At 35.3% G+C, this 26977-nt stretch overlaps 2 protein-coding genes across 4 annotated transcripts; both read right to left on the reverse strand.

Moving 5' to 3' along the window:
• Nucleotides 1–19366: 19366 nt before the first annotated feature.
• On the reverse strand, nucleotides 19367–21758 carry LOC145033375 (UDP-galactose/UDP-glucose transporter 4-like). 3 transcript variants are annotated; one of them, XM_078982010.1, is made up of 7 exons: nucleotides 21619–21758; nucleotides 21286–21439; nucleotides 21097–21125; nucleotides 20807–21008; nucleotides 20444–20686; nucleotides 20013–20312; nucleotides 19367–19916 (listed from the first exon to the last, which is right to left on the reverse strand). In XM_078982010.1, the coding sequence occupies exons 2-7, from the start codon at nucleotides 21409–21411 to the stop codon at nucleotides 19698–19700; spliced, it is 1119 nt and encodes a 372-aa protein (XP_078838136.1). In that variant the 5' UTR covers nucleotides 21412–21439; nucleotides 21619–21758; the 3' UTR covers nucleotides 19367–19697. The 3 variants fall into 3 exon arrangements, with proteins under 3 accessions (XP_078838136.1, XP_078838137.1, XP_078838135.1); XM_078982011.1 differs by lacking the exon at nucleotides 21619–21758 and having other exon boundaries at nucleotides 20013–20120; nucleotides 20211–20312; nucleotides 21286–21612; XM_078982009.1 differs by lacking the exon at nucleotides 21619–21758 and having other exon boundaries at nucleotides 21286–21612.
• A 1284-nt stretch (nucleotides 21759–23042) lies between these two features.
• On the reverse strand, nucleotides 23043–26171 carry LOC145033376 (uncharacterized). The gene is made up of 3 exons (XM_078982012.1): nucleotides 25212–26171; nucleotides 23955–24075; nucleotides 23043–23737 (listed from the first exon to the last, which is right to left on the reverse strand). The coding sequence occupies exons 1-3, from the start codon at nucleotides 25953–25955 to the stop codon at nucleotides 23229–23231; spliced, it is 1374 nt and encodes a 457-aa protein (XP_078838138.1). The 5' UTR covers nucleotides 25956–26171; the 3' UTR covers nucleotides 23043–23228.
• Nucleotides 26172–26977: the final 806 nt, after the last annotated feature.

The raw sequence follows: 26977 nt of genomic DNA on the forward strand, positions 1-26977 counted from the left end.
GCAAAAGTTATGAGGAAAATACTAAAGTTAAGATTTTTTGTCTAGTCAGGCACTCTGCTCTCTGTGCGCAGGCCGCATGCCTGACCACACGGGTCGCGTCCCGTAGCAGCCAAAACACCCTCAAAAACTCACTTTTTGAGTTTTAAACCTTCTTTGATGGTTTTGGTCTTTTAGGTAACCATTTGGAACACCTATAATGGTATTCAAGCACTACTAGAGAATGTTTTATCATGTCAAAACATTTAACTTAATTCATTAACTCCTCAATCAAAATGCTAAGTTCATAATGCTTACAAACACTCAAATGAAACAGTTAAGAGCTCAAATTGCTCAAAAACACTCTTTAACTAATATGACTTATTCCCAGATCATTTAATACATCAATGGGTGTTGTCAAGTAGATAAAACCACCATTAATCTCATTGCAGGTACTTAAACTAACCATGGAATCCTCAATTCCATTCCATGTTTCCCAAATTGCCCTTTAGGCTAAAACAATCACTGGAACCACTTATAGATCAAGACATCCTTCATGTTTATGTTCCAATTCCATCTCTAAAGTGTCAATTCATATCCATGAATGTCATTCACCTCTTAGATGTCAATCACCATGTAGTTATTCCTAGATTTCTTAAAATAACCTTATGGCCAAATACTCTATAAATTCAACTAGATATCATTGAATTCTCCAAGTTTTTGCATTCAAATGATGTTGTTAATATCAATTCATGATTATGAGTATCATATACTCATCAAATCCTCATATTCAAAGGATTCCATTGTTTCATCATAATTTCCCCAAAACTATCTAAATTCCATGTTTATGCAACATTCTCCCATCATAGATGTGTTTGAGCATTATAATTGGATTTATTGCTTCTAAATATCATCTAGGTCATTGAATCCATTCCAATCTAACATATAAACATGAAATACCCAATTTGAATTTCTAAGGTTCATGAGGGTTTTCACCCAAATCCTCAAATCTATTAATGAGATGAATGGATTGAGATTATGATCATCAAAACAACTCAAGGGAGGTTAGAAAACCAAGCCCCAATCATCATTTGAGACCAAATTCGATGTTGGGGTTTAACCCACTTCATAAATTTGAATTTCTAGGTTGAAAGAGAAGAAATTATACCTCGAACCACTTGATTTCTTCACAACTTGCACCAAATGTACCAAGAAGGATTGAGATCGACCCGTACGGTTTCTATTAAGTGTGAATCGCCATCCAACCTCCTCTATTCTCCTCCTATAGTTCTTATTTAGCTGAAATGAAGAGAAAGCATTCTTATTTTCTGATTTGTCATATTGGGTCCTTCTAGTTTACATCTTTTGCCAAATTTACCATTTCTCCATTCATTTTCACATTTGCTTAAACTGTTGACATAATGAGTCCTTGGCTATCCCATACTTAACATTTCTCATCCATTTAACCTTGGTGATTCAACCCTTCATCAAACATACTTTTTCTAAATTTACACTTTTGGTCCCTTAACTTTGAAATGTTAACATCTCAACCTTGAATTTTGTAAGCTTCATATTGAATAATGATATGATTATCATTTAAAGTATTTAATTATGTAAATCCTCCTTTATTTAAATATCCTAATTAATTTAAGAGCCTTAACTTAAATTATAGGATGTTACATAAAACCCAATTTTTATGCTTCTAAACCCCTCAAAAATCTAAAAGGACAATTATAATGGACTAAAGCATGTCATACTCCAAAAAGGTCAATACTTGGAACAAAATGCTCATTAATCAAGAACTTAGCAAGATTTTAGGAAATACAAGCCAGGTTTGAAACTTTATGCTTCTTTGAGGGTTGTTGGAAAGGTGAAGATCCCAAATCCAAAGCTTATTCAAGAATGTCATACTCCAAAAAGGGTCAACAATGCAAAAAAAAGTAGCTAGGGTTTGCTAAAATCGAGAGGAGGTGTTGGAGGCTGATGAGAGATAAGGGTTGAGGCCATAAAGATGTTTAAATAGGGTAAATAACCTAAAATTTAGGGTTTGAGAACCTTGCACATATGCCCTGCGTACGCGATGTACGCTTTGCATACTAAATCCTTGCATGTACACCTAGCGTACTAGACGTTGGTCTGGAATTACAAAAATGCCACTATAGGCCATTTTGCAAGCTTTCTCATACACTAGGTCTAAATACCACAAACCTTCATACTTAATGGTTAAATTTGGAAATGCCTCATCTCCGGGATGTTACAATTCTACCCCACTTAAACCAGACTTCTTCCTCAAAGTCTGTTGCTGTGAACAACTCCGGGTAATGCTCCCGCATCTGAGACTCGGGTTCCCATGTCCATTCGGAACTCTTCCGATGCTGCCATTGAACCTTCACAAAGATACAACCTTGTTGCGTAAGGCCTTCATCTTCTGGTCTAAAATTGCCGCTGGACTCTCATTCAGTCGATCATTAGCCTGAACATCATCCAAATGAATAACCACTGAATCATCAGCCACACACTTCTCCAGCTGTAAAACATGGAAGGTGTTGTGAATCTGAATGAGCTCCTCAGGTAAATCCAACCTATAATATACCTTTCCTACCCTCGCAACCACTCGAAATGGCCCAATATATTGGGGGTGGGGGGGGGGGAGAATTTTCCCCTCTTCTTAAGCGTATTATACCTTTATAGGGTGATACCTTCAAGAAAACCATGTCACCAACCTTAAACGCCAACTCAGATCGACATTTGTTGGTATAACTCTTCTATTGACTTTGAGTTGTCTGCAACCTCTATCTAATCTACTAAATGGGCTCTAACATCTGAAGGAATACCTTGGTCCTTCCCAATACTCTATTTCTAATCTCTCCCCAACATATTAGGGTACGATACTTCCTTCAATAAAAAAGCTCGAAAGGCGGCACACTAATACTGGAGTGATAACTGTTGCTGTAAGAAAACTCAACCAAGTGAAGGTTGGAGTCCCATATCCCACCGAAGTCTATGGCAAATGCTCTTAATATGTACTCAAGTGTCTGAATGGTCCGTTCACTCTGACCTTCATTCTGTGGATGATAGGCAGTGCTAAGATGCAACCTCGTACCCAGTTCCTCATGGAACTTCTGCCAAAAACGAGATGTGAACTGAACATCTCAATCAGATACAATGAAGATTGGCATATCGTGTCGAGCAACAATCTCGCACACATATAATCGACCAATTTCTTGGCTGAAGAACTATCTCGGATGACTAGAAAGTGGGCGATCTTGGTCAGGTGGTCCATAATAACCAATATCACGTCAAATCCCATAGCTGTCCGTGACAACTTGGTGATGAAATCCATTGTGAATGTTCCTATTTCCACATGGGAACCTCAAATGGATGCAGCTTGGCATGTAGCCTCTGGTGCTCGGCTGTGACCATCCGATAGGCCAAGCGCCTCTCAACATTCCAGGATATCTCTTTCTTCATGCATTGCCACCACCACCACTAACTAAGCCTCAAATCATAATACATATTGGTGTCTCCGGGGTGTATCAAAAACCTAGACTTGTGCACCTCATCCAACATAGTCTGCCTGACCCCTCCAAAATCTGGCACCCAAACCCGTCCATACCGGGTCAATAATCCCCGACTATCAGTGACGAACCTGTCAACCTCACCCGTGATCTCTCTTTCTTCCAATTCTCTTTCTTGACTCCCTTAGTCTGAGCCTCTCTAATCATATCAAGAAGCAAAGGATCAACCTATGTTCTCATACACAAACTCTCAATAGAAGAACTAGCCGTCTTGCTGTTCAAAGTGTCCGCGACCACATTCGCTTTCCCGAAATGATACAGAATCTCGCAGTCATAACCCTTGACCACGTCAAGCCACCTACGCCGTCTCATATTCGGATTCAATTGATCCATGAGATATATCAAACTCTTGTGATCCGTGTAAATAGTATACTGGACTCCATACAAATAATTCCACCAAATACTGAGAGCAAACACCATTGCTCCCAACTCTAAATCATGAGTAGGATAACGGACCTTGTGCAACTTCAGCTGTCGAGAAGCATAAGCAATAACCCTCCCGCACTGCATAAGCACCACTCCCAGAACGGTGATGGATGAATCACTAAATACCACAAAGTTCTCAACACCTTCAGGGAGGGTCAACTCCGGTGCCTCACATAAGTTCTACCCCAGTGTCTCAAATGCATCATGCTGCCCAAGCCCCCAACGAAAATCCACACCCTTCCTCGTTAGACGAGTGAAGGGTACTGCAATCTTGGAGAAATCCTGAATAAATCTCTGATAATACTCTGCTAATCCTAAGAAACTCCTGATCTCCGAAGGAGACTTCGAGACCTCCTACTACATAACAACCTTGATTTTGGCTGGATCGACCAAAATCCCATCCTAATTAACGAGGTGCCCCAAGAACTGGACCTCTCGTAACCAAAAATCACACTTTGAGAACTTGACATACAACCGTTCTCGCCTCAAGACCCCTAGAAGATCTCGAAAATGCTCCTTGTGCTGATCCCTAATCTTGGAATACACCAAGATATCATCAATGAAAACAATAATTGTTTAATCGAGCATCGTCCTGAGCACCTGATTCATGAAATCTATAAATATCGCATGCACATTACTGAGCCGAAATGGCATCGCCACAAACTCGTAATGACCATAACGAGTCTGAAACGTGGTCTTCTCTATGTCCTCATCTCTAACTCTCACCTGATGATACCCTGAACTTAAATCGATCTTTGATAACAAAGATGCACCCTGAAACTGATAAAAGAGGTCATCAATCCGTGGAAGGGGATAACGGTTCTTCACCGTCAAATTGTTCAACTCCCGGTAATCAATGACATCTGGTGTGAATCATCCTTTTTCTTGAAGAACAATATCGTTCCTCCCAAGGGGAATTGCTCGACCTGATGAATTGCTTTCCTAATAGCTCCTGAAGCTAAGAGGAAAACACATGCATCTCAGGCGGTGTCATTTGGTACAATGTCTTGGCAATTGGAGCCGCACCTAGAACTAAATCAATCCTGAACTCAACCTGCGTATCGGGAGGCACACCGAGTAACTCCTCTGGAAACACATTGGTAAACTCCCTAACGACCAACACATCTGAAACTAATGTCTGCTTCCCAACCCGACTATCAATCACATATGCAAGATATCCCATACAACCATGGTGAATATACCGACGAGCCCTGTAAGTAGGACAAAAAGCTGATGCAATCCTGGTACCCTCTTCGTAGATGACCAATTCTTCCCCTAGTGGGGTTCGAACTATCACTCACTGATCCTTGCAGTCTATCATAACACCAAACCTGCTCAGCCAATCCATCCCCACTATCACACACATATCCCCTATAGGTATAGGAATCAAATCAATCAGATAAGGTCCTAAAAATCTCCAAAAAGCAACCTTGATAAACCCTGAATGCAAAAACACTGTGCTCGCTGGTGATAGAAACCAACAACGGACATTCTAACTCCCCAATAGGCATATCAAACCCCTAATGAACATTTAGGATACAAAATATCGACTTGCACATGAGTCAAAAAGCACAAGAGTACGTAAAGAGTTCACTAAAAAGATACCTAATAGAATCGTAAACATAAGCATATCATAAAATAAGTCGATAGAAAATACATAGAAACATACCAGTAACGATGTTTGGCACTACCCTGGCCTCTTTGGTGGTAATATGGAAAACATGACCTCGAGCCCTCAGGGGATCTGCTCTACCCTGGTGTCCATCGGTGATCCTCAAAGTGGTTGGTGCTGGAGCCTGCGCCGACTTGGCGGCGAGCAATGGACTGTTAGCCTTCACATGGCCAACCTGATCACAATGATGGCAATGGTACGAGTATATTGGGTTTCATTTTCCCCATCCCCATACCCGAATCCCTATACCCTAACCCATCCCCATCGGGGATTAAAAATCTATCCCCATCCCCATCCCAATGGGGAACGGGGATCCCCAATGGGTAATCGGGTATTTTCCCCGTTATAAAATTTTGAAATTTTATGGAAAAAAAATGCATAGTTATATATTAACCAACAAAACAAAAACTAATAGAAATAATATAAAGCACTCTTTCAAAAATAATAATATAAAGCACTATAATCACTGAATCTATTCAAACATGAACACTAACATTTAAGTTTACAAATTAAACCATTTTTTTGCCAAAAAAAAGTCTTCCAAAAATTACAAGTTTGATTTTTGAAAAACCGTACTATGACTACTGATTTACTTATGCTTATGCATTATGATTTATGGTTTGATTAAAAAATAAAAACATATATATGTATATATATATATATACATATATATATATATACATATATATATATATATATATATATATATATATATATATATATATATATATATATCGGGTACCCATTGGGGTCAGTTTTGGGTACGGGTATGGGTACCCGACAGGTAGAACCATCCCTATCCCTATCCTAGATTTTTGCATTCGGGTAATACTCATCCCCGGTCAAAGCGGGGATTTACCTGGTTAACTTGGGTTAGGGTTTTGGGTACCCATCGGGTACGAGTTTTTTTGCCATCTCTGCCTGATCACAATGGTAACAAATCCTGACATGCGGTACTAGGGCCAGCTGGTGATAATCCCTTGCAAAGTGCCCCTCCTTGCCACATTTGTGGCATTTAGCAGATGATCAAGAAGAACCCTCATGAACCTTGCCACGCTTCCCATAAGTATGGCCCCTTTACCCTCCAGACCTCGAATTACTGAACTTGAACTGCTTTGCCACAGGCTGTGACTGCACATGGACCTGTCTCAGTTCCCTCGACTGGAGCTCCATTTTAATGTACCGCCTCCTCGCGGCCTCCTGTAACTCAAAGAGTGAACCATATCACTGAGTGGACATAAACTGGCAGATATCCATATTGAGCATACTCAAGTATGGGTCATCTGAGCCTGCTCAGAAGCAGTAAACTCAGGGCAGAAAATAACCCTCTATGTAAACATCTTGGTGATCTCAGACATCGTCTCCATCCCCTACCTCAAATCCAGATACTCCTGTGTCAGTCTCTCCTTCTCCACTAAAGGGACATATCTCGAGCGAAACATCTAAACAAACTGCTCCCAGGTAACAACAACCCTCTATTTAGTAGTATACGAGCTAGTAACCAATATCCACTAATCCTTCGCACGTGAACGAAGAAGGTTCAGGGCGCACTTGACCTTATGTTCAACAACGTAAAACACGTGATGAAACAACCCTCCACATTAGTTAACCACCTCATCGCCACGATCGGATCATGAACTCCATTTAACTTCGGGGGCTTCGTGTTTTCGAAGTCCCGGTACTGGAAGGCTATCCCCCCACCATTCACCATAGCAGCAACAACTGTGGTAGTTACAACAACAACAACCTCAAAAAGAGTAGCGTTTCGATCATCAAAGAGATAAATCATATGGGTCTTGATAGACCCAAACATATTTGACAAGATTGCCAGACAACAGCAACCACCTAAGTGGCGATGACCTCTCGAATATGGTCATCAGTCATGCTCGGCTCATCCTGGCTGCTTGCTCCAGATCCAGAACCTGATCCCCACGTAAACACCATAATGAAAATAAACTAGAGCATATCAGAATTCCATAATTCATATAATCACAACCATTCATGACAAACGAACCCTCGGGGTTTGTGACTTCTTTGAGGCGCGTACATGTCTTGTGCTTTTAGTAGTACGGGCCCATACTACCTTCCACACCTACCCATAATTATCTCAACAATCATCACAACCGCCCAAAAAGATACAACAACTAGGATACGAATACATCCTATCCTTTCCCTATCAAGAGTGGCTAAACATTTCTCCTCTAACTGGATGCCCACGCAAATACTCACCCATGAAACTTCTACCAACCCTGTAGCACTCGCATATGCTAATCATACATAACACTGAATCCTATAGACAGTTGAATACTTGATTCTACCCTAAGCCCACAACCAAACAAGGAACAGGAAATAAGGCCATACGAAACATTCTCAGACTATAAAATCTTAGTTATGTATATTTGTGATGCATACACTAAGCAACTACAATAATGATGTCAATTTCACATAAAAAGTAATCCTAGGCTATCAGGCATCATATATCATGCAGTTCTATCATGCAATACCTGAAGATCCCTAGCCTATTACTAGCATGTTGTTCTACCATAATCATCATATTAAATAACAGTATGGTAACTTTGGGTATATTTTTAAGCTACGGCTGATTGTACACATCACATATTTCCTTGGTCACTTTTGAAAACAATTTTTAAAACCATTTTAAAACTTTTGCAGCTCCTTAGTTTGAGTCTGGGTTCACACGGATGCTTCTCTAATTCGCTCAGACCAAGTCTCTGATACCTTTTAACATCGAAAAAATCATAGAAAATTGTAACTTTTCAAAAAAAAAAAAAATTCAATCCATAATGTTTACAAAACCAATGTTTCAAAAGTGTTTCTTAAAAATCAGAGTGCCCTAAAAATCCGGATAACATAAAACTGAATGATGTGTATGTTTACACCTTTCCCTTGCCACGGTCCTAAGAAGTACCTGAAACAAAACTAAAATTGTAAGCCAACGCTTAGTGAGTTCCCCCCAAAGTACCACCACATAACATAACAAACAACAACATGTATATAAAGGCTTCAACATGACTTGACCGTCTCACCGGATATTCAGCATATCTGGACCGCTCTCTGGGACTTCGTGTATCATTCATCAAAATCATGCCAAATTTAAAGTTTTCAAAACATTTCCAAAACCAAAAATGTTACAAAACTTGTTTTCAAAATAGTATAATGTCAGAGTATCCCAAAATCAAATCATAAAAATCCTAAAATATGAGGAGTTGTACGATCATGCCTTTACCTTCCCGCGATCATCAGAAGTACTCGAAACAATAATCGATAAATGTAAGCTCGAAGGTTTAGTGAGTTACCCCTAAAATACCAACGCCATAAAACATATCAATAACATATAAGAAAACAACATGCATAATGAGCTTTCAGCCTGATTGGACCGTCTCGCAGGCCTTCAGTCTATCTGGACCGCTCTTCGAGCCTTCGGCACGTATGGACCACCTCGTAGGGCCTACAGCCTATCCGGACTGCCTTGCAAACCTTCAGTCTATTCGGACCGCCCTGGGTATGTTGGCCTTCAGTACAAAGCAGGACCGCCTCAACCCAACCCACAATAAAAAAAACATGTGCACATAACTATCATAATCTAGCATATATAACAGTTAAACTGATCTAACAGATCACTAATAATAGCAACATCCTATAACTAGGATACAGACCTAACTGATCACTAACATAACATCATCCCATATACCAGGATACCGACCTAACTATGTCACTAAGCATATCACCATCCTAACTACCAAGATATAAATCAATAAGCATATCATGCAATAACCCAGATATAAATCCGTAAAAGGCCAATATTGGTGCCTTCGAACCTGTTAGTATGGTGAGGACAACTCACCTCTCAAGTAGCTCAAAATGATAGTATCAATCTCCTCCAAATACAGCTGCAACACCAATGCCTATATCCACCAATGACCTAATTCCATAAGTTCCCAAATTACCAAAATACCCCAAAAATTCAACTGGTCAAACCTTGGTCAAAATCAAAGTCAACGGTCAAAGTAAACAGTCTATGTTGACTCGACTCTTCGAGTGCAACTAGCAACTCGTCGAGTTCCTTAAGAACTTGGAAGTCATCCAAAACCCTAATTGACTCGTCGAGTTTCCAACCAACTCATCGAGTCCACGTGTGTCCAAATGTCGAGGAAAACCCTAACTCACTCGTCGAGTTCATGCAGAATCAAATACAGGAAACCTTCATCCGACTCGCCGAGTTGGCTAAGTGACTAGTTGAGTTCATGCAGTCCATCACTTATACAAATGTTTTAAGCCACCTTGAAGCTCCATATTGCAGAACCAACCTCCTAGGACATGGTTTCCATGTAAAGTTGCAAACTTTACGTGCATGCGTGGTCCTAAATGCGAAAACTAGACTAAAGGAAAGGTAAAGTCAAAGGGAAAGGTCCATGATTGCCAAATCTTATAACTTTATAGCTAAAGGGACTAAGGGAAGTCTAGATCTGAAGTTACAACTTCAGTTCTTGTCCCACTACTCGAAATGACTCCCCAAATGTGCTAAAGGTGGCCCTAACCCCAAACATAAAGAGATTTAGCTAGAGATAAACCAAGGTAACGACTTCTTACCTTCAAAATGATGCAAAGATGAAGTAGAGTCAGATCTACAAGCTCCTTTTTGCTCCAAGCTTCTTATACTCCACACCTTCTTCACACAAAGCACCAAAATCACTCTTTATGCCTCACAATCACTCAAGAACACGGTTAATAGTGATTAGGGTTTCTCTCAGCTGTCAAATGGGTGGTAAAGGACTGGAGGAAGGGACTTAAGGTCCTTTAAATAGGGTGAAAACCCTAAAAATTAAGGTTTCATCTCCCAGCTCCTACTCGTTGAATCCAAGTCCTCCGACTCGTCGAGTAGATCCAATGATTCATACGAGATAACCCACCTCTACACGACGAGTTGGGAAACCAAATCATCGAGTAGGTCCATTAATATGTATATAATGCTTTTAAATTTGTACCTGGGAGTCGAGGTGTTACACTTCGGCCTGACTAGACCGCCTCGTAGGCCTTCAGTTTATCCGGACCGTCATGGGTATCTTGGCCTTCAGTATCAGCTGGTCCGCCTCAACCCAGTAAACTATAACATATCGATACATGACACTATCACTCGATAACAACAAACACATGTAGTCTTACAGATCTATCAGTCTAATCACATAACTAATAACCACATATATCCGCACAGCAACATACAATAAATCAAGATATATAATCCAATTGGCCAGCATTGGTGCCTTCGACCCGTAAGTATAGTGAGGAAAACTCACCTCTCAGTCCAGATACTGGCTGAACAAATGTCTGCTCCAAAAACCGACTCTACCTAACTCCTAATAATAAAAAATTTCTCATTCTAAATAAATATCAATTTCCCAAAATAGCCATGGTCAAAATCGGTTAAAATCAACAAAATCATCCGAGTCAACCCAACCGAGTCAATTTAGCCGAGTCAACTCAACTGAGTCGACCCAGACCTCATATATAGGGCATACTTTGGATGTATGCAGGGCATACTCACTATCTGAGGATTCGGGGTTTGAACTACGTATGTAGTTGTACTTCTTCTTAATGAGTTAAGAGCTTAATATTTAAGCTATTATGACCAAATTGTAGATCCACTCATCCAAGTCCCAAATATCATCCTTGACCATAAAGTTTTCAACTTTATGGTCTTACATGTCTAATAAGTGCTAAATGTTAAAAAACCCATCCTCTTAACCCATTAAGACAAACAAACACATACATGGAGAAGGATTAAGAGCCAATAACCTATTTTTATGCCTCTAAACCGCTCAAAACATATGAATGGATAGCTAGAATGGACTAAAGCATACCATACTCCAAAAAGGTCAAGACTCTAGACAAAATGCTCAATAATCAAGGACATAGCAAGATCTAAGGAAATATCAGCCAAGTTTGAAACTTTATACGTCTTGGAGGTTGCTAGAGATGTGAAGATCCCAGATCGAAAGCTTCTTCAAGTTTCCAAGGTGGTTCTACTTCCTCCTTTTTCCTTTTAGATCACCAAACACACACACACACACAAGGGTCAAGAATGCTCAAACAAGTGGCTAGGGTTTGCTAAAATCGAATGAAGGTGTTGGAGGTTGACGGGAGATGAGGTTGGAGGCCGTAAAGATGTTTAAATAGGGTCCAAACCCTAAAATTTAGAGTTTGAGAACCTCGCATGTACGCACTGTGTACTAAACCCTTGCATGTACGCCCAAGGTACACAACGTACGCCCAATGTACTAGACCTCAACCTGAAATTACAAAAATTCCACTATGGGCCATTTTATAAGCTTTCACATACACAAGGGCTGAATACCGTAAACCTTCATACTTAATGGTTAAATTTGGAAATATCTCATTGTCGGGATGTTACACAATGTGTTGGCTAAAAGATTTCACTGAACACCACTTATGCTAGGTGTCAAGCTCTACACAATCACAACCAATCTTCCTTCTTTCTACTTAACTTCAATCTAAACAACCAAAAAACCCCCAAAATTTGAATTATTAATTCATCATAGTTTTATAATAATAATCAGGGAACTCATAATAGTGCTCTTGCAGGTTGCATCTACTAGAAACCCAACTTCCATAACTGCCACATTATCAATATACCCTGCCAGAAACTACTATAATTTTTTTCTTATGGAATGTTTAATTAATAATACTTACATATCTTAAATTAACTTTAGCTATGAAAGAATTGCTCCAATACACTATTGCCAAAGTAATGAATCTATAATCTGTTTGGTAACATGTTTGACCAATTATTTATTTAGGATGAACATGAATTACCTCTTGAGCATCACTTGATATCTCCTCTGCTTCCTATGACTATCTGGTTACTCGTTGCACTCTGATCCTACCCCTCAAAATGACACTACAATTTTCCAAGACAATGTATTATCAGTTTATAACAATCTCTTCAAGATATAATAATTTCATAGCTATGACCAGAGATACTTTTTTGGAGTATAATTTCCTAATAAGAGGAAATAGAGAGTCCATTGCCATTATTGGGTAGATTTCATAAAGTAACAATTCCTCAATAAGAAGGAATTGAACGTACGATGTTGTAATAAAAAAAAAAAATACAAGTGCATCTTAGAGACTTATGAAATCAGGCACTTAATGCTTTTGCACAAGATTTCTAATTCTACTTAAGACACCAAGGGGCAAGAATAATGCTTATATCAACAAGATTTGTCCTCTTTGTTGTGGTTAAATAGCACAATTATCTGGTACAATGATAGTTTAACCTGAATTATGTACAACACTAAAGAAAGAAACACATAACTAATATAAGCTATAGAGGAAAACATAGTTTGATCCACTCAAAGGATGTCCAAAACAAGTTTAGTTTGATCTGATCGAAGGCAACATGTCAAATATATGTAGTGATTTTGGAATGCTAGAAACGCCCGCTGCCAGATCGATGTTAGACACATCTTTGACTATCTTCTCCACAACATTTTCCTCCTTTCCCTTCTTTGGAAGCTTGCAATTAGCAGTCTGATGACCCTTTTGGTCACAATTATAGTAGTTTTCTTGAAACTTTTTCTTGAAAGCTCCACCTTTAGCTCCCAAGTTTGAATCCTTGCCTTTCTTTTGGAATTTTCCCTTTCATTATTTGTTCTTCCCAGAATTTTGACCATGCTCCACCACATTATATTTCTTAAAAGTAACCCTATTTCTACTATTTTGAGCCATCTTATTGTCCTCTTCAAGTCGAAGGAGAACAATAATGTCCTCAATTAGGGATGAGCATCGGAACTGCGTACCCGCTTTTGGAACCAGAATCGCCTCAGAACTACCGGTTCTGGAACTGGACCTGCCTTAAGTGTTTCCGGTTCCGGTTCCTAAAGTTATGGAACCGCCTTAAGCAGTTCCGGTTCCAATTCTCATTTTTTCGGAACCGCTACCCGCTGGGTACCTACCGAAACCGGTTATATATATATATATATATATATATATATATATATATATATATATATATATATATATATATATATAAATATGTGCGTGTTACTTAGACCGGTTTAGAATATATTGGTCCGATTTTGTCCCTCTTTGGTCCGAATTAATTCGATTTGGATCGAACTAAGTTGCACTTTTATCGAAAAAAGTTAACAAACTTAATGTAACCCGGTTACCCGCTCCCGGAACCGGAACCGTCGGTTTCGGGATAGGTTCCAAAAATTTAAGAACCGCCTAGAGTGGTTTTTGGTTCCGGTTCTAACTTTCTAGGAACCGTCGGTTCCGGTTCTCGCCAAATGAGACGGGTACCCGCCTATGCTCATCCCTATCCTCAATGGACATCTTATTTTTCTTATGTTTCAAGTAATTCTTGAAATAAACCCAACTAGGGTGTAGCTTCTCAATCATGGACGCAACAAAAAATGGCTCATTAAACCCCAAACCCTCAGCATGTATGTCATGTAGGATGACTTGTAGTTCTTAGACTTGGGACATAACCATTTTTTCATCAACCATTTTATAGTCAATAAATCGGGAAACCACAAATTTCTTTGTTTCGATATTATAAGTTTTATACTTTTTATCCGATGAGTCTTATAGTTTTTTTCTGTCTTTGCTACACAATACAGATTATAAAGTTGATCAACAAGACCATTAAGAACATAATTCCTACATAAGAAATCCGAATGTTTCCAAGCGTCAATAACTCTCAAAACTTGCACATCTTCTTCACCTTCAGGCAGTTTTAGAGCCTCTACAGTTAAGAATCTAGCAAGATTCAATGTCGCAAGGTAGAATAGCATCTTGTGTTGCCACATTTTACAGTGCAGCCCGTAAAGTTTTATGGTTTCTCAGCATGATTAACAAGTATGGTTATCATTGAAGCTCCTTCAACATTAGGAATACCATTAGTCTTTGGTGGGTGAGAGCTTTCACCGGTCTTACTACATATATATAAACCAACATTTTAGTTAAACCAAAATAAAACAGTTAAAGATTATAACACAATCAATATAAGTAAAACTGTTAAATGATAGTCTTTTCCGGAAAACAGATTCTAAGAATTGTTAAGACAATTTTGTTTCCTTGAAATCTGTTTTAGAAAATAATTGAAAAAAGAAGCAGAAAAAGAAATCCACAATAGAAGAATTATGTAAACCGTCTCAGAAAACTATTTCTGAAGACAGAATCGTAAAGGAATTTTTTTTGATTAATACAAGAACTGCAACAGAAGACAGAAGCAGATTATTTATTTTCTTCAATTGACAGACGATTTATTTTTAGACTGTTAGGAAAAATATAACCCTAGGATCTGCACGAAAGAACAAACAATAAATTGTTATTGATGCCTATGTTTGACATAGTTTCCTTAAAACAAATTCACTTTATATGAGTGTTTGTTTCCCAGGATACAACAGCAGAAAACAATTCTTTTAGATTGTATGAACCCTTATTTGGCCGGATTATACATTGGTTACAACAAGGGATGGAAGATGAAGCAAAATCGTAAGAGTGGAAGAGCGATATTTCGTTTCATTCGGTGTGTCTCAATCGGTCACATATGCGTTGTATTTGTACTACACAATGTAACTGATGTAATTAAAACGAAACCGTAACTATTACAATTAAATAAGACAATTAATCAAGAAATAAACAACAATCTTTGATCAATGGCTCTTAATTCGTTTCGTAACTGTTAACTGAAATAAATAATTGCAAAAAAGGTCCTTGAACTTTTTTGGTTGACCGTTGGTGCATTCGTACCCACACGATGCGTGCTCTCACACAAGTTTAGTAAACCTAAGCAAAATTGGCTTACAGATAACCTAGCGAATCTGTTGTAGGTAGAAAAATTTGCAGTGTAATTTATATGTCTCAAAATAAAATACCATAAAATATGTAGTTTTAAAATATTATAATATTTACTTGGTTGACTATTCTTTAAAAAAAATCCATATAAATTTCACTATATTCATATAAATTAGACGAACATTATATGTTGTGCATAAATAAATACTTATAGTAAAACATAGACTTATATATATTATCAAAATATGATTAATATTATAAATGGTATTATAATCTTGGATTTCTTCTATTAAACCTATCCTGATTTCATTTTTTTGTGCAACATGCAGAAATAAGCTAGACATTATTATCTACTAGATGCTGATAGAATCTACCCTCTCCACTTTTCACCAAAACCCAAAAAGCAAATCCATCATATAATCTAAATAATTCCAAAACAATAGTCGTATACTTTTTTGAAGTCAATTTTAAAATTCATCATTTTGTTTATTTTTTTTTTCTTTTTATACCAATCCAACACTTCGTTTATCAAAGCACCATCAAGAATTTGATTGATTACATAGGTTGGAAACATAATCACTATGTTTGGTAAGCCATTAGTGTGAAGAAGATGGTTGGATATGGGCTTGGAGAAGAGAAATTAGAGATGGTTGTGAAAATGAAGAATTGCATGGATTATTGGAGATGTTGCATAATATTCAAGCAAAATCAAATCCATATCCATATGTTGGATTCAACTTTGATGAGTCCCCTATTATGAACAAGGAAAAAGAACCATAGACAAAGGAATAAAAGAAACTTGGATATTTCCTTAGACTGCTAGTATATTTCTTATTAAAGCAGAAAAACTGAATTATAAAACTTCAATTACTAACATTTTGTGTTCATGATTTTCTTTTGCAGATTTCATATAATCAAAATTGTAATGTTTTGAAAGGAAATTTTAATTAATCGTTCAAGTTAAATTCGAAGATGCATATTTTATGAAGATCAACCAAAAATATGTAATGTAAAATGTTTTTCATTTACCTCAATCATAATATTTATATATCTATCTTGGTTTCTTAAAAACATTCTTGCCCTAAGAGTTAATGCAATGTGTTTATGAATTGTTGCTAATGTTATATGTTCATGTTTTCATGTTTTTCGATTTCATATAATCAAAATTATAATGTTTTGGAAGATAATTTTGATTAATTTTTCAACCTAAATTCGAAACAACATAGTTAATAAAAATCAACCGAAAAATAGGTATTGTAAAACGTTTTTTTTTTTTTTTTTTTTTTTTTTTTTTTTTTTTTTTTTTTTTTTTTCATTTACCTCAATCATATTTTTATATATCCAAAATGAACTTTAAGTTGGATCTATACATCCTAAAAAAATATAAATAACTCAAAGTTGGTTATTGTATTAACAATGTTTATTTAAGTTATATACTATACTTTACAAAAGTAATTTTTTAGTTAAAAATTATAACTTTATAAAACTATTTTTAATGTTTGTTTGGTGTTATATATATATATATATATATATATATATATATATATATATATATATATATATATAAATAGTGTTTGGATTTATGTTATAACAAAACAAAAATAGTAAATGGTGTTTGGATTTATAAAAGTTTTAATGAGTGTTTGTATTATTTAAGATAAATAGTTAAAATTAGATAACTAGTTATAACAAAACCAATGGTTGAAGATAGTTTTGAGTGAGTTTCAATTATCTAAAATATTAATATTAATATTTTTTGTTTAAACATTTGATAAATTTTGATTATCTAAATAAATAATTATAGAAAACATTAATATTTGCACACATAATTTACCAACATATATTTCAAAACTATGATATGAATTTTAACTATACAACTCATTAATTTCCAACTAATTAACTACCATTAATTTAGTTTGCATACATTAAACTCATTTGTAATTATAAAGAAAGTGTCTCCTTTTCAATTTTCACATAAAATACATATTTAAGTTATTGATTTCACATACAAATTGATTTGAAACATATTAACTTTTTAGCTTCCAATTACTTAATTATCATTAATTAAATTTTTAGTACACTAAACTCTTTTATTGATTTGAAACATATACAACCCATTAACTTCTAACTAATTAATTATTTTCAATTTCAATTTTAGTAATTAAACTCATTTTTAATTTTAATTTTAATTCCAACTCTTCAAATCCAACATAAAATTTATTTTCATTATTGATTTCTTATATCATATTGATTTGAAACTTAAACAACTCTTCAAATTTTAACTAATTAATCATCATTAATTTGATTTTAGTAGATTAAACTCATTTGTAATTTTAAATTTTGTGCTAGCTATTCACTTTTAACATAAAATATACTTAAAACTTACTGATTTATGTCAAATAAATATGAAAAGAGTTCAAAGACTATTTTTAAACATTTTCAAATTTTCAAAGTTAGTTAATTTTAGTCATTCTCACCACCTATTACTTTTGCTCCCAACTTTAACTCTTTTCATTTTTCCTTCTAAACTTACTATAAATTTTGTCACTCCATCTCAAACTCCAGTGTTTCACTTTTTTCTTTTTTCTTCCGCAACTCTTACTTTCCAACCTTTAAAATATTTCAACCTGACATGACACAACATATTTACAAGGCCTAAACCTTAATCCGAAACCCGACACAAAACCAACACAAAAATAAACGAGTTGACGATGGGGGGCTTAGAGTGGGACAAAGTGGACAGCTGTACAGGGCCCAAAATTTTTCATTATATATTTTTATTTAAAAATACAAAATTATAATAAAGATAAGGGCCATTTTTTTCTTATTCGTCCTTGGCCTTTAAGAATATTTCATTTTTCAGGACCGACTTTGGGGTTGACACGGCACAACACGATAATTAAACGGGTCGGGTTAGGGTCAAGCCCTTTCAACCCGTTTTGTCTTGACGCGACACGAACCCGACACGACACGACACGCTTGTCAGGTCTCCCTTTACCCTATTAAACACTATACCTTTAGTATGATTTTAAGCCTTTAAACAATACTAATACTAAACATGTAATATATCATTTGTAAGTTATTCAATGTAATATATCATTTGTAAGTTATTCAAGTTGATATACAAATATGTATGTTACAAAGACTGCTTTTTATTTATAGAGTAAGTTATAAAATTTCGTTCTCGTTCATTTTTTTCTTCCTATGGTTACTTGGTTAGTCAAAAATTGGAATTTCCATGCAAATTTGGTCAATGTAGTATACCAAAATGTACAGTTTGGGTCCTTTTATTTATATGACTGTTAACTTGATGATCCAAATCTGCACTTTTTGGGACACTAAATCTGACATAAAAGTTTTAATTTTGGACTCACTATGCAAATACAAAAAATTAATTCAAACTTCATTTTTTAGTTACCAACATGAACCAATTTTACAATTTACTTAAATTTATATGAACAAGAAAGAAGATTATTTAACTTTAGTTTGATGTAATTTTTACCGAAAACCCATAAATGACAAAATACCCCTAGTTTATTTCATGTCATTAAAATATGAAAATATAAACGTTTATGGTTAAATTGAAAAAACCAAACTTAAAGAAAATCTAACCTGAAAAGGTAAACATCATTCCCTAATCAACCAAATCAACTTGTATATTCCAACCCTGGTTACATATCATAAAAATATTATACTCTAATTTTAAAAACTACCATCTTAAAATCGTCCAAGAAAATATAACATTTTCTTATTTGTTTGTGATCGATATCTTCTTTAATCTTATTAAATAGCATTTTAGACATTGGTCCATATTATAATACTTTTATAGTTTCATTAACTTTGTACCAAGCCAAACATGTGAAAGCTATGTTATTCCAAAATGATTCAACTCTTACATATGTGTAAAATAGTTTCTAAGAAAAACTCTACATATTTAACCTCATGGGCTCATGGCAACATATTCAAGATCAGCTAAAGTCATTAAGGGATAATGAAGATAATCGCTTGCTTCAATATAAGGCCCAAAACGACACAAATGAAGGCCCAATCCAAGATTCAACTACTAAACTGCTAAAGCCTAAAGCCATCATAATTCATAAACCTTCTCCAATCTCCATCATCAATTCATCATCATCATTACATAATATACGACTGATCAACCAATCAGCTTCAAAAGATCAAAAGTCAAAACGTTGACCGTGTTACACCAGAGGCCTGTTTTCTTCGAGATCGGCACTCTTTTTACCCTTGAGGTGTAATTTCACATTCGTATGCAGCCGTTGAACATTATGATGTGGCAACATCTTCAAGATCACACCCATGGCTATCAGTATTAGCCCTGACACATGTTGTTCGGTTAATGGTTTTGTAAATATCATATACGATAGCAATAAAGTCACCGCCTTTCTTGCAGTCGTTACCTGAAAATATATTGTTTGATCATTAATTATTATATATATCATCACATAAATCAATCATTTTTGTTATGATCGAATTGAAAATGGAGTTACAATCACCATAGCAGTTGTAGCAGCCCCAAAAAGAGCAACGAGTGATAGAACAGATACTTGACCCACAAAAGTGGCCACAGCTTCAATCACTAAGATCCCATATACATAAGGATGCTGTAAATTTAACAACAAATGTAATATAAAGATCAACTTTTTAATGGTTAATTTAATCTTGCAATGTTTTATTAAGTAACAAGGACTTACTTCATAGCATGAATTCCATGCTTTGAAAACTTCTCCCGTTAAGACCATTGGTGGAACTAGGAAAGGCAACCCGACTATGGTTGAGCAGAATAACATTTCCATCTGAAAGATACGAAAGAACACGAAAAGATCAAAACCCATCTAAAAATTTTCTACAGAAAAGAAAAATTCCCATTATCAATCTTGAAGTTAAAAAGACGAGTTAATTATATGAGAAATTAATTAATTATTACCTGTGAAGTGTTTGGGTTAATGGTAAAGATTGCTTCTTGCAAATTACCCAGAAAGGAATCCATGATTAACGACACACAAACCATGACAACACCAATGACGCTAAAATTAGGAGAAGAATTGGCATCGGCTAAAGTGAAGAGTATCAAACCAACAACTAAAAGAACAGCGGAAAGATATTCATGTGGTGGGTACTTCCTTTTCAAGTCAGGAATGTAGGCACCCATTATCATAACTGGTAGCACCTATAATTAACCCCAATATCATATAGAAATTAAACCCTAATTAGTAAAAAGAAGACTACAAAAAGAACAAAATTAATAACTTGCATGCATAGAACATATAAGATAGAACACTCAAAGTACCTTTGTGGATTTGAACATGAGCTGTGCAGGATAATTGAGGAAAGCCAAAGACCCTTTGGTCAATCCTTGAGAAACCATAAGAACAGCTGAGAGCTTAACATATGTTTTCCACGGATTCACCATTTGTTTAGGGGTGAAACCTTGAATGTATATGAGTATCAAGTAGATAACGCTTTGCACGAACGTGAAATACCATCCATAGCTGAAAATTTAGGAAAGAAAACCCATAATTTTTTGTACATCTTTTGGTCATAAAAGAGTAAGTTCAAATCATAATCTCATTAATATACCTGAATTTAAGCCTATTATATACGTACTCCTGCAATACAAAAAGACAGGCTTATCAGTTAGTATATATCCTATCATGTATTCTGTAGGAAATCAAGAAGTCTCACACATTCATATACAAGGTACATTAATCCATGCATTCATGAATGCATCTAAGTGTATATATCTAAATGAATATTGATAAAGTCAACCTCACAAATGCCATTAACCAGGTACCCAAAGAAGAACCCAGAAGAGCAAATGAGAAATTGTTGCCATTTTGGTCTATCTGTAAGAGAAATCCCCAACAAAGATCTTGATTTTTCTTCTCCTTTCATCTCCGAGGAAATGTATTAAGCACATAAACTGCAAAACAATGATAAAAAGAAGAGAACCAATTTCAAGTTTCTGAGAAAATTTGGTTCTCTATATTCCTTCATTAATTCCATCTCCTTATATTCGTATCTATGTTAACTAGCATGGAATTGGAAGGATGATGGCTTGAAAAAAGGAAATAGGAAATGAAAGAGTTTGGAGAGGGGTACATATGGAGTTATCAGTATCATTGTGTGCGTATACTTCACGTGGTGACCCTTTAGTAGAATTAAGAGTAAATTAGGAATCTTGAAGGTAAGAATTTGGCATCCTAAATCAGATTTAAGACGAGTATTATTAATTATATTTATAAAATGGTTATAATTTTCATAAAGTGATCCGACGATGTTAATAAATATAATAGATGAGTTCAATTCAAGTTGAAATTTGTTTCTAGACTTTGAGTTTGGTTAAATTAGTTTTACTTTTTAATGTTTCGTTGGTAAACTTTCGGTTAAATTTATTGAGGGAATACCAATACACTTAATTTATTATGGACGATGATTATGATTATTGCAACATATTTTCAATTATATTCGTAATAAAATCTAACTTCGATCTCTTAATCATTTTAGCAATTAGGATTTTTACAACCATTAATTAATCTTGATTACCTTTAGGCTTTAACTATCTCATGTCATGTGAGGTTATATACATAATTGATGATGTGGTTTGCCTAACAGTATATAGAGAAATGGATATATATTCCGAGAACGAGAAAAAGAAACAAAAGAAAAAAGAGAGAACGGAATTTTTTTTTGAGGGTAGAAGGATTTGTAAATGATAGAGTGGAAAGGGTTAAAATAAACAATTAAAACTATTTATAAACACAGAACAAAATAGTTTTAATTTAGGGACCAAAACTGAAAATTACTCAAACTTTTAACATGAAGCATGGTTACAACTTACATTTTTTTTTTTTTTAATTTTTTTATTTTATTATTATTATTATTATTTTTTTTGTAACCGTAGTTAGGCAATCTTGTTGTGATTTAGATAGAAGGCTGGGTCAAATTCATTTCAACATAACGTATATTTTGTGTTTACTTACAAAGGTTTGTGTCAATGTTTAACCTAAACATTACACGTGAGAAGAATTTCTTAGACTCACGTATCAAATCAAATAATAAATATGTTTATCTTACTTGTAACGTAACAACTATAGGATTAGGCCTTTCAGAGTTCTATAAAATTTGGTACATTTTCGTACATGATTAAGAGGAATTTTTTTTTTGCTTTAATAATATAGATTCTAAAAAGTGATTAATACTATATGTCAACATTTTATTCCTTTTCAACTTCATTTTTTTTTATGAAATATGCAACAACGTTTTATTATATATACATCAAACATGCATCATATTAACATGTATAATAACTTGAAACATGATTGTATAATTCCTTTCTTTTAATAAATTTGTTCAACAAACTAAAATTTATTGCAGACTGATATAAACAAAACTAAATTTGTTCAACAAACTAAAATTTATTCATAAAGCGACATCTTCATGGTTACAATGTTGCATGTGAATATTTTGTCTAATAAACAACTTTGCGCTTAAATTGAAAAAATTATAAAATGTTGTACATAAAGTAGCACTTAACCCAATTTAAAGTTGATTTATTGTAAATTAAGGGTAAACGCTACCCCTTAATCTACTCTATCTTGCTCAAATTAATATAGCAAAAAAAAAAAAAAAAAAACTAACCTCAATATGAACCATGATCAATGAGAATTTAAATCATGTCACAATAATATTTGTTTTCCTATATATATGAACTACATATAAAACTCGAGTAACATCTCTTCAACTAGAGAAGTGAAAACTTGGCATTCCAACACCAAACACACTTGTCGTTTTTCTACTTCATCATCATATTTGTCCCATTTGATTTTTTCTTTATCCATCTCTCTTACAAGATACTCGAATGTTATCTCTCTTGCATATCCATCTCCATTGATCCAATTCTTTGCTTCTTGCAGTAATGCGAAGTTAGAGGCACTACTTCCTTCCATAATTCGCTCTATAAAGAACCCTAACAAGACATTTTGAGTCATTATGGATTCAAATTGATTACTAGAAGACATCGTTGCTTTAAATTGTTGAAGCAATGCAGTTGCTTTCTTTCTAGTTTGATTGGATGATTCATCATGTAACAACAAATCAGGCGTTGTAGTTGTAGACTCTGATAATGCAATCCTATCTTCTAATCTGACAGGCTTTAGCTTATTATAATTTACAAGGCTCTTAACCCTTTGAACCTTGCTCATGACTTTTCGTTTGGTTCCTGTTACATGTACACCATATTTTGCATGTCATTATTATAAACATATAATAATAAACCCTACAAAATTTTCAACTGTGAACAATAAAACCTTTTATGTTTTTAGTTGGATACCATTTATCTAGTATGTTTTATATATTGGTTAGATTAAACGTTTTATGTTATAATTGTTTTCTATTATATTGAGATAAATTACGTAGAAAAAAGATAAGAGTCCAACCTTCCGCATATAAGTGAGAATGTTGGAAAGGTGAAGTAACCTCATCTTCATCATCATCGCATGGAAACTCCATCACTGAAACTGGACTACATTGCTCTTTCTTCTCACTTTCCTCATCTTTCTGTCAATTATCACCATCAAGAAATCAACTCTTCAATTTCATATATATGCTAGAGCCTAGAAGACAATATATATATATATATATATATATATATATATATATATATATATATATATATATATATATATATATATATATATATATATATATATATATATATATATATATATATATATACAAGCAAATCAAAGATTTATGGTTATGGTAAGTTACAATTATATTTTAGTAACAAATTAATAGTATTATATGGTCAAAGGTGGTCAATATAATGTCAAATGAAATTCAAATCTTAAGTAAAAGACAAATCATGATGGTTCCCAAGTAAAGTAAGCCAAATCCCAAGATTAGAATTTTTGACTTATCAAGGTCAACTCACTACAACACAAATGAAATGACACCTGCCCTTAATCACTCGATCAACTTCAAATCTTCTTACCACACTAAAACACCTTGGAATTCCATATTTCCTCAACTTCCCATGTATGATGTATCTTTTTCATTTCCCATACCATTCTGTTTTTGTTTATATACAATTTATTATTCTTATAGAAATATAACAAATCTTATTCATCAGATATCACGAGGATCGTGTACTGAAGAGAGCAGGATATCATGGTGTTCTGCAGCTTTTAACGGCACAGATTAAGTAAAGCAATAACACGTAGGCGGGATCTAAAGCAAATTCCCTAGTTTGTAGATCACGTGCATCAGATATACCAACACATGCACTTCATAAAAATATAAAATAAAATAAAAATTATACCGACCCTTCCCAGCTATCTTTACTCCTCCTTCCTCGCTGAAAAAAATTAATGCCTTTTGCCAAAAGTAATAAATAATAATAATTCAAATTTGAATAACTTAAATCTCAGTTTGAATATCAAACGGGAAAATTAATTACATTTCAAATCATCGACAATTACGGTGTAAATATTGTAAGAAAAGTAACAAATATTTCATTTTGTACCAATAAGTAATTAATTTTAGTAATATTTTTCGTAAATTTCTACTGAGATGTGAAATTTTGGAGATGGAAGAAAATCTGCAATTGGTGTAAATTAAAATTTTAAACTGAAACCTGATCAAATGAGTGTAGCGTTATCTGTGGGGGTGCGATGCATGTGATCTGTACTTACCTTTGCATTTCTGGTGATAACATCAGAATCGGTGGCGGCGGTTGCTACGCCAGATTTCATTCCGTTTGCTGTATTCTTCTTTTCCGTTGTGTGCTGCTCACATTCCACGACGTTGTTTATTGCTACATTGATCTTCGAAGAACTGTTTGTTGTAGAACAAACGGAGGTGGTGGTAAAGTAGCTATCCGACGAGGCGGAGTTGTTGCTGTTACTTGTGGAGGTGTTCACCTCCGCCGAAGTAGTGGTGGCAGCGGTTGAAACTTTAGACGGCGGACGTAGGACGTTTTTCTTCTTATTCTTCTCTTTGACAGGTTCGTCTAACGGATTCAACCTTTTGTTGAACTCTTTGTTACGACCATCGATAGTTCTCTTCCAGTTCGATAGCTTCCGAGACAGATTCTTCGGTAGGAAATTAGCTTTTGCACGCTTACCAGAACCGGAGAACTGGAAGTGTTTGAAAACATTAACCACAGCGGCGGAAGCTTTTTGCAGCACCGACGAGGATTTTGATTTGCTTCTGAGAAACTTTTTTTTCGTTGGCCGAAGATTAATATGTTTATTAAGATCGATTTCAATAAGGTAACGAACCTTGGTGCAACATGGCCGGCGCGGATACGACCTGAAGCCATTAGAAGAACACGAACTAAGATCATCGATCAGATAATCCTTGAGCAATACAGACTTCGGCAATGGCACCTTCACTAACCTTGAATCGTTAGAAAATGAAGTTCTTGCTGCAGCCATTGTTGCTCTAGAATCCGAATTAGTGTGGTGAAAACCTAAAATTGAATCAGGGGTTTTGATTAGAGATTGAGATTTGAGACCCTTCCTAAGTGTATGGGCGAAAATGTGAGACAAAATAAACACCGGTGGGGTGTAAGAGAGATCTAGGTAGCTTCTGATTGAAGATCTCAAGAATGGAATATCAGAAGCATCAGTGATGGGGAGAAGAGATCACAAAGAGATTGCTTGAATACTGCTTTTGAAATAGGGAGTTGGCTTCTTGTTTGAATATTAAGTTTACTTATTTTAATCCACTCAAAACAATATTGGGTAATGATAGCTTTGGTCCTTTATCTTTTGTTTGGTTCAAAATCAAAATGAACCATGTTTACCTATTTTTATGATCTTGCACTTTTTTTTTTTTTTTTTTTTTTATAACAAAAATAGATAATTAAGGGTGATGCGACTAAGATCTCCGGGAGGTCTTCTGAACTGTTGTTTCAGCGGGGATATATGATTACAGAGCAAAGTCGTTAGAACAACTCTATGGACCGTGCCATTGGGAGTAGGCCCCAACAATCAAGTTAGACCGGTTGGTAGATGTGAGATGGTTCATCGTAGTCGGAGAGAACAATCTTGGTGTTGGTGGTACTGTATGGATATGACGGTTGAAGGTGGAAAGTGGTGGAAGATCCTAAAGGGAAGGTCCCATGGAAAGATCCTCTCCATGGAGGAGGTACCATTCACTTTATAGGGACAATTAGGTCAAAAACCACCAAGGAGTTGGGCAAGGTCGTCCGGGGGCACCAGGTGCGATCAGGAGGTGCGCACTAGGAAAGGCTGCAGGCGAGTGCCAGACAAGGTTGGCAGGAGAGTGTTAGGCAGGATTGGCTGGAGAGTATCATACAAGGCTGACAGGAGAGCACCAGGCATAGCTGACACGCCAAAGCTGCCTAAGCCATGTGTAACATCTTAAAATTTCGACGACATTTTCATTTTTAAAACAATCACAAAATCCATAATTCACACAAAATATAGTTCCA

Source organism: Lactuca saligna, chromosome 3 (assembly GCF_052625555.1).
Source record: "Lactuca saligna cultivar CGN05327 chromosome 3, ASM5262555v1, whole genome shotgun sequence".
Lineage (NCBI taxonomy): Eukaryota > Viridiplantae > Streptophyta > Magnoliopsida > Asterales > Asteraceae > Lactuca > Lactuca saligna.

Coding starts and splice junctions, on each gene's coding strand:
- LOC145033375 (XM_078982010.1), bottom strand. CDS start 21,411: ATGAAAGGAGAAGAAAAATCAAGATCTTTGTTGGGGATTTCTCTTACA. Junction 21,009..21,096: donor TATAATAGGCTTAAATTCAG/GTATATTAATGA, acceptor CTAAATTTTCAG/CTATGGATGGTATTTCACGT. Junction 19,917..20,012: donor GGGCTGCTACAACTGCTATG/GTGATTGTAACT, acceptor ATATATTTTCAG/GTAACGACTGCAAGAAAGGC.
- LOC145033376 (XM_078982012.1), bottom strand. CDS start 25,955: ATGGCTGCAGCAAGAACTTCATTTTCTAACGATTCAAGGTTAGTGAAG. Junction 24,076..25,211: donor TTATCACCAGAAATGCAAAG/GTAAGTACAGAT, acceptor GATAATTGACAG/AAAGATGAGGAAAGTGAGAA. Junction 23,738..23,954: donor TTCTCACTTATATGCGGAAG/GTTGGACTCTTA, acceptor TACATGTAACAG/GAACCAAACGAAAAGTCATG.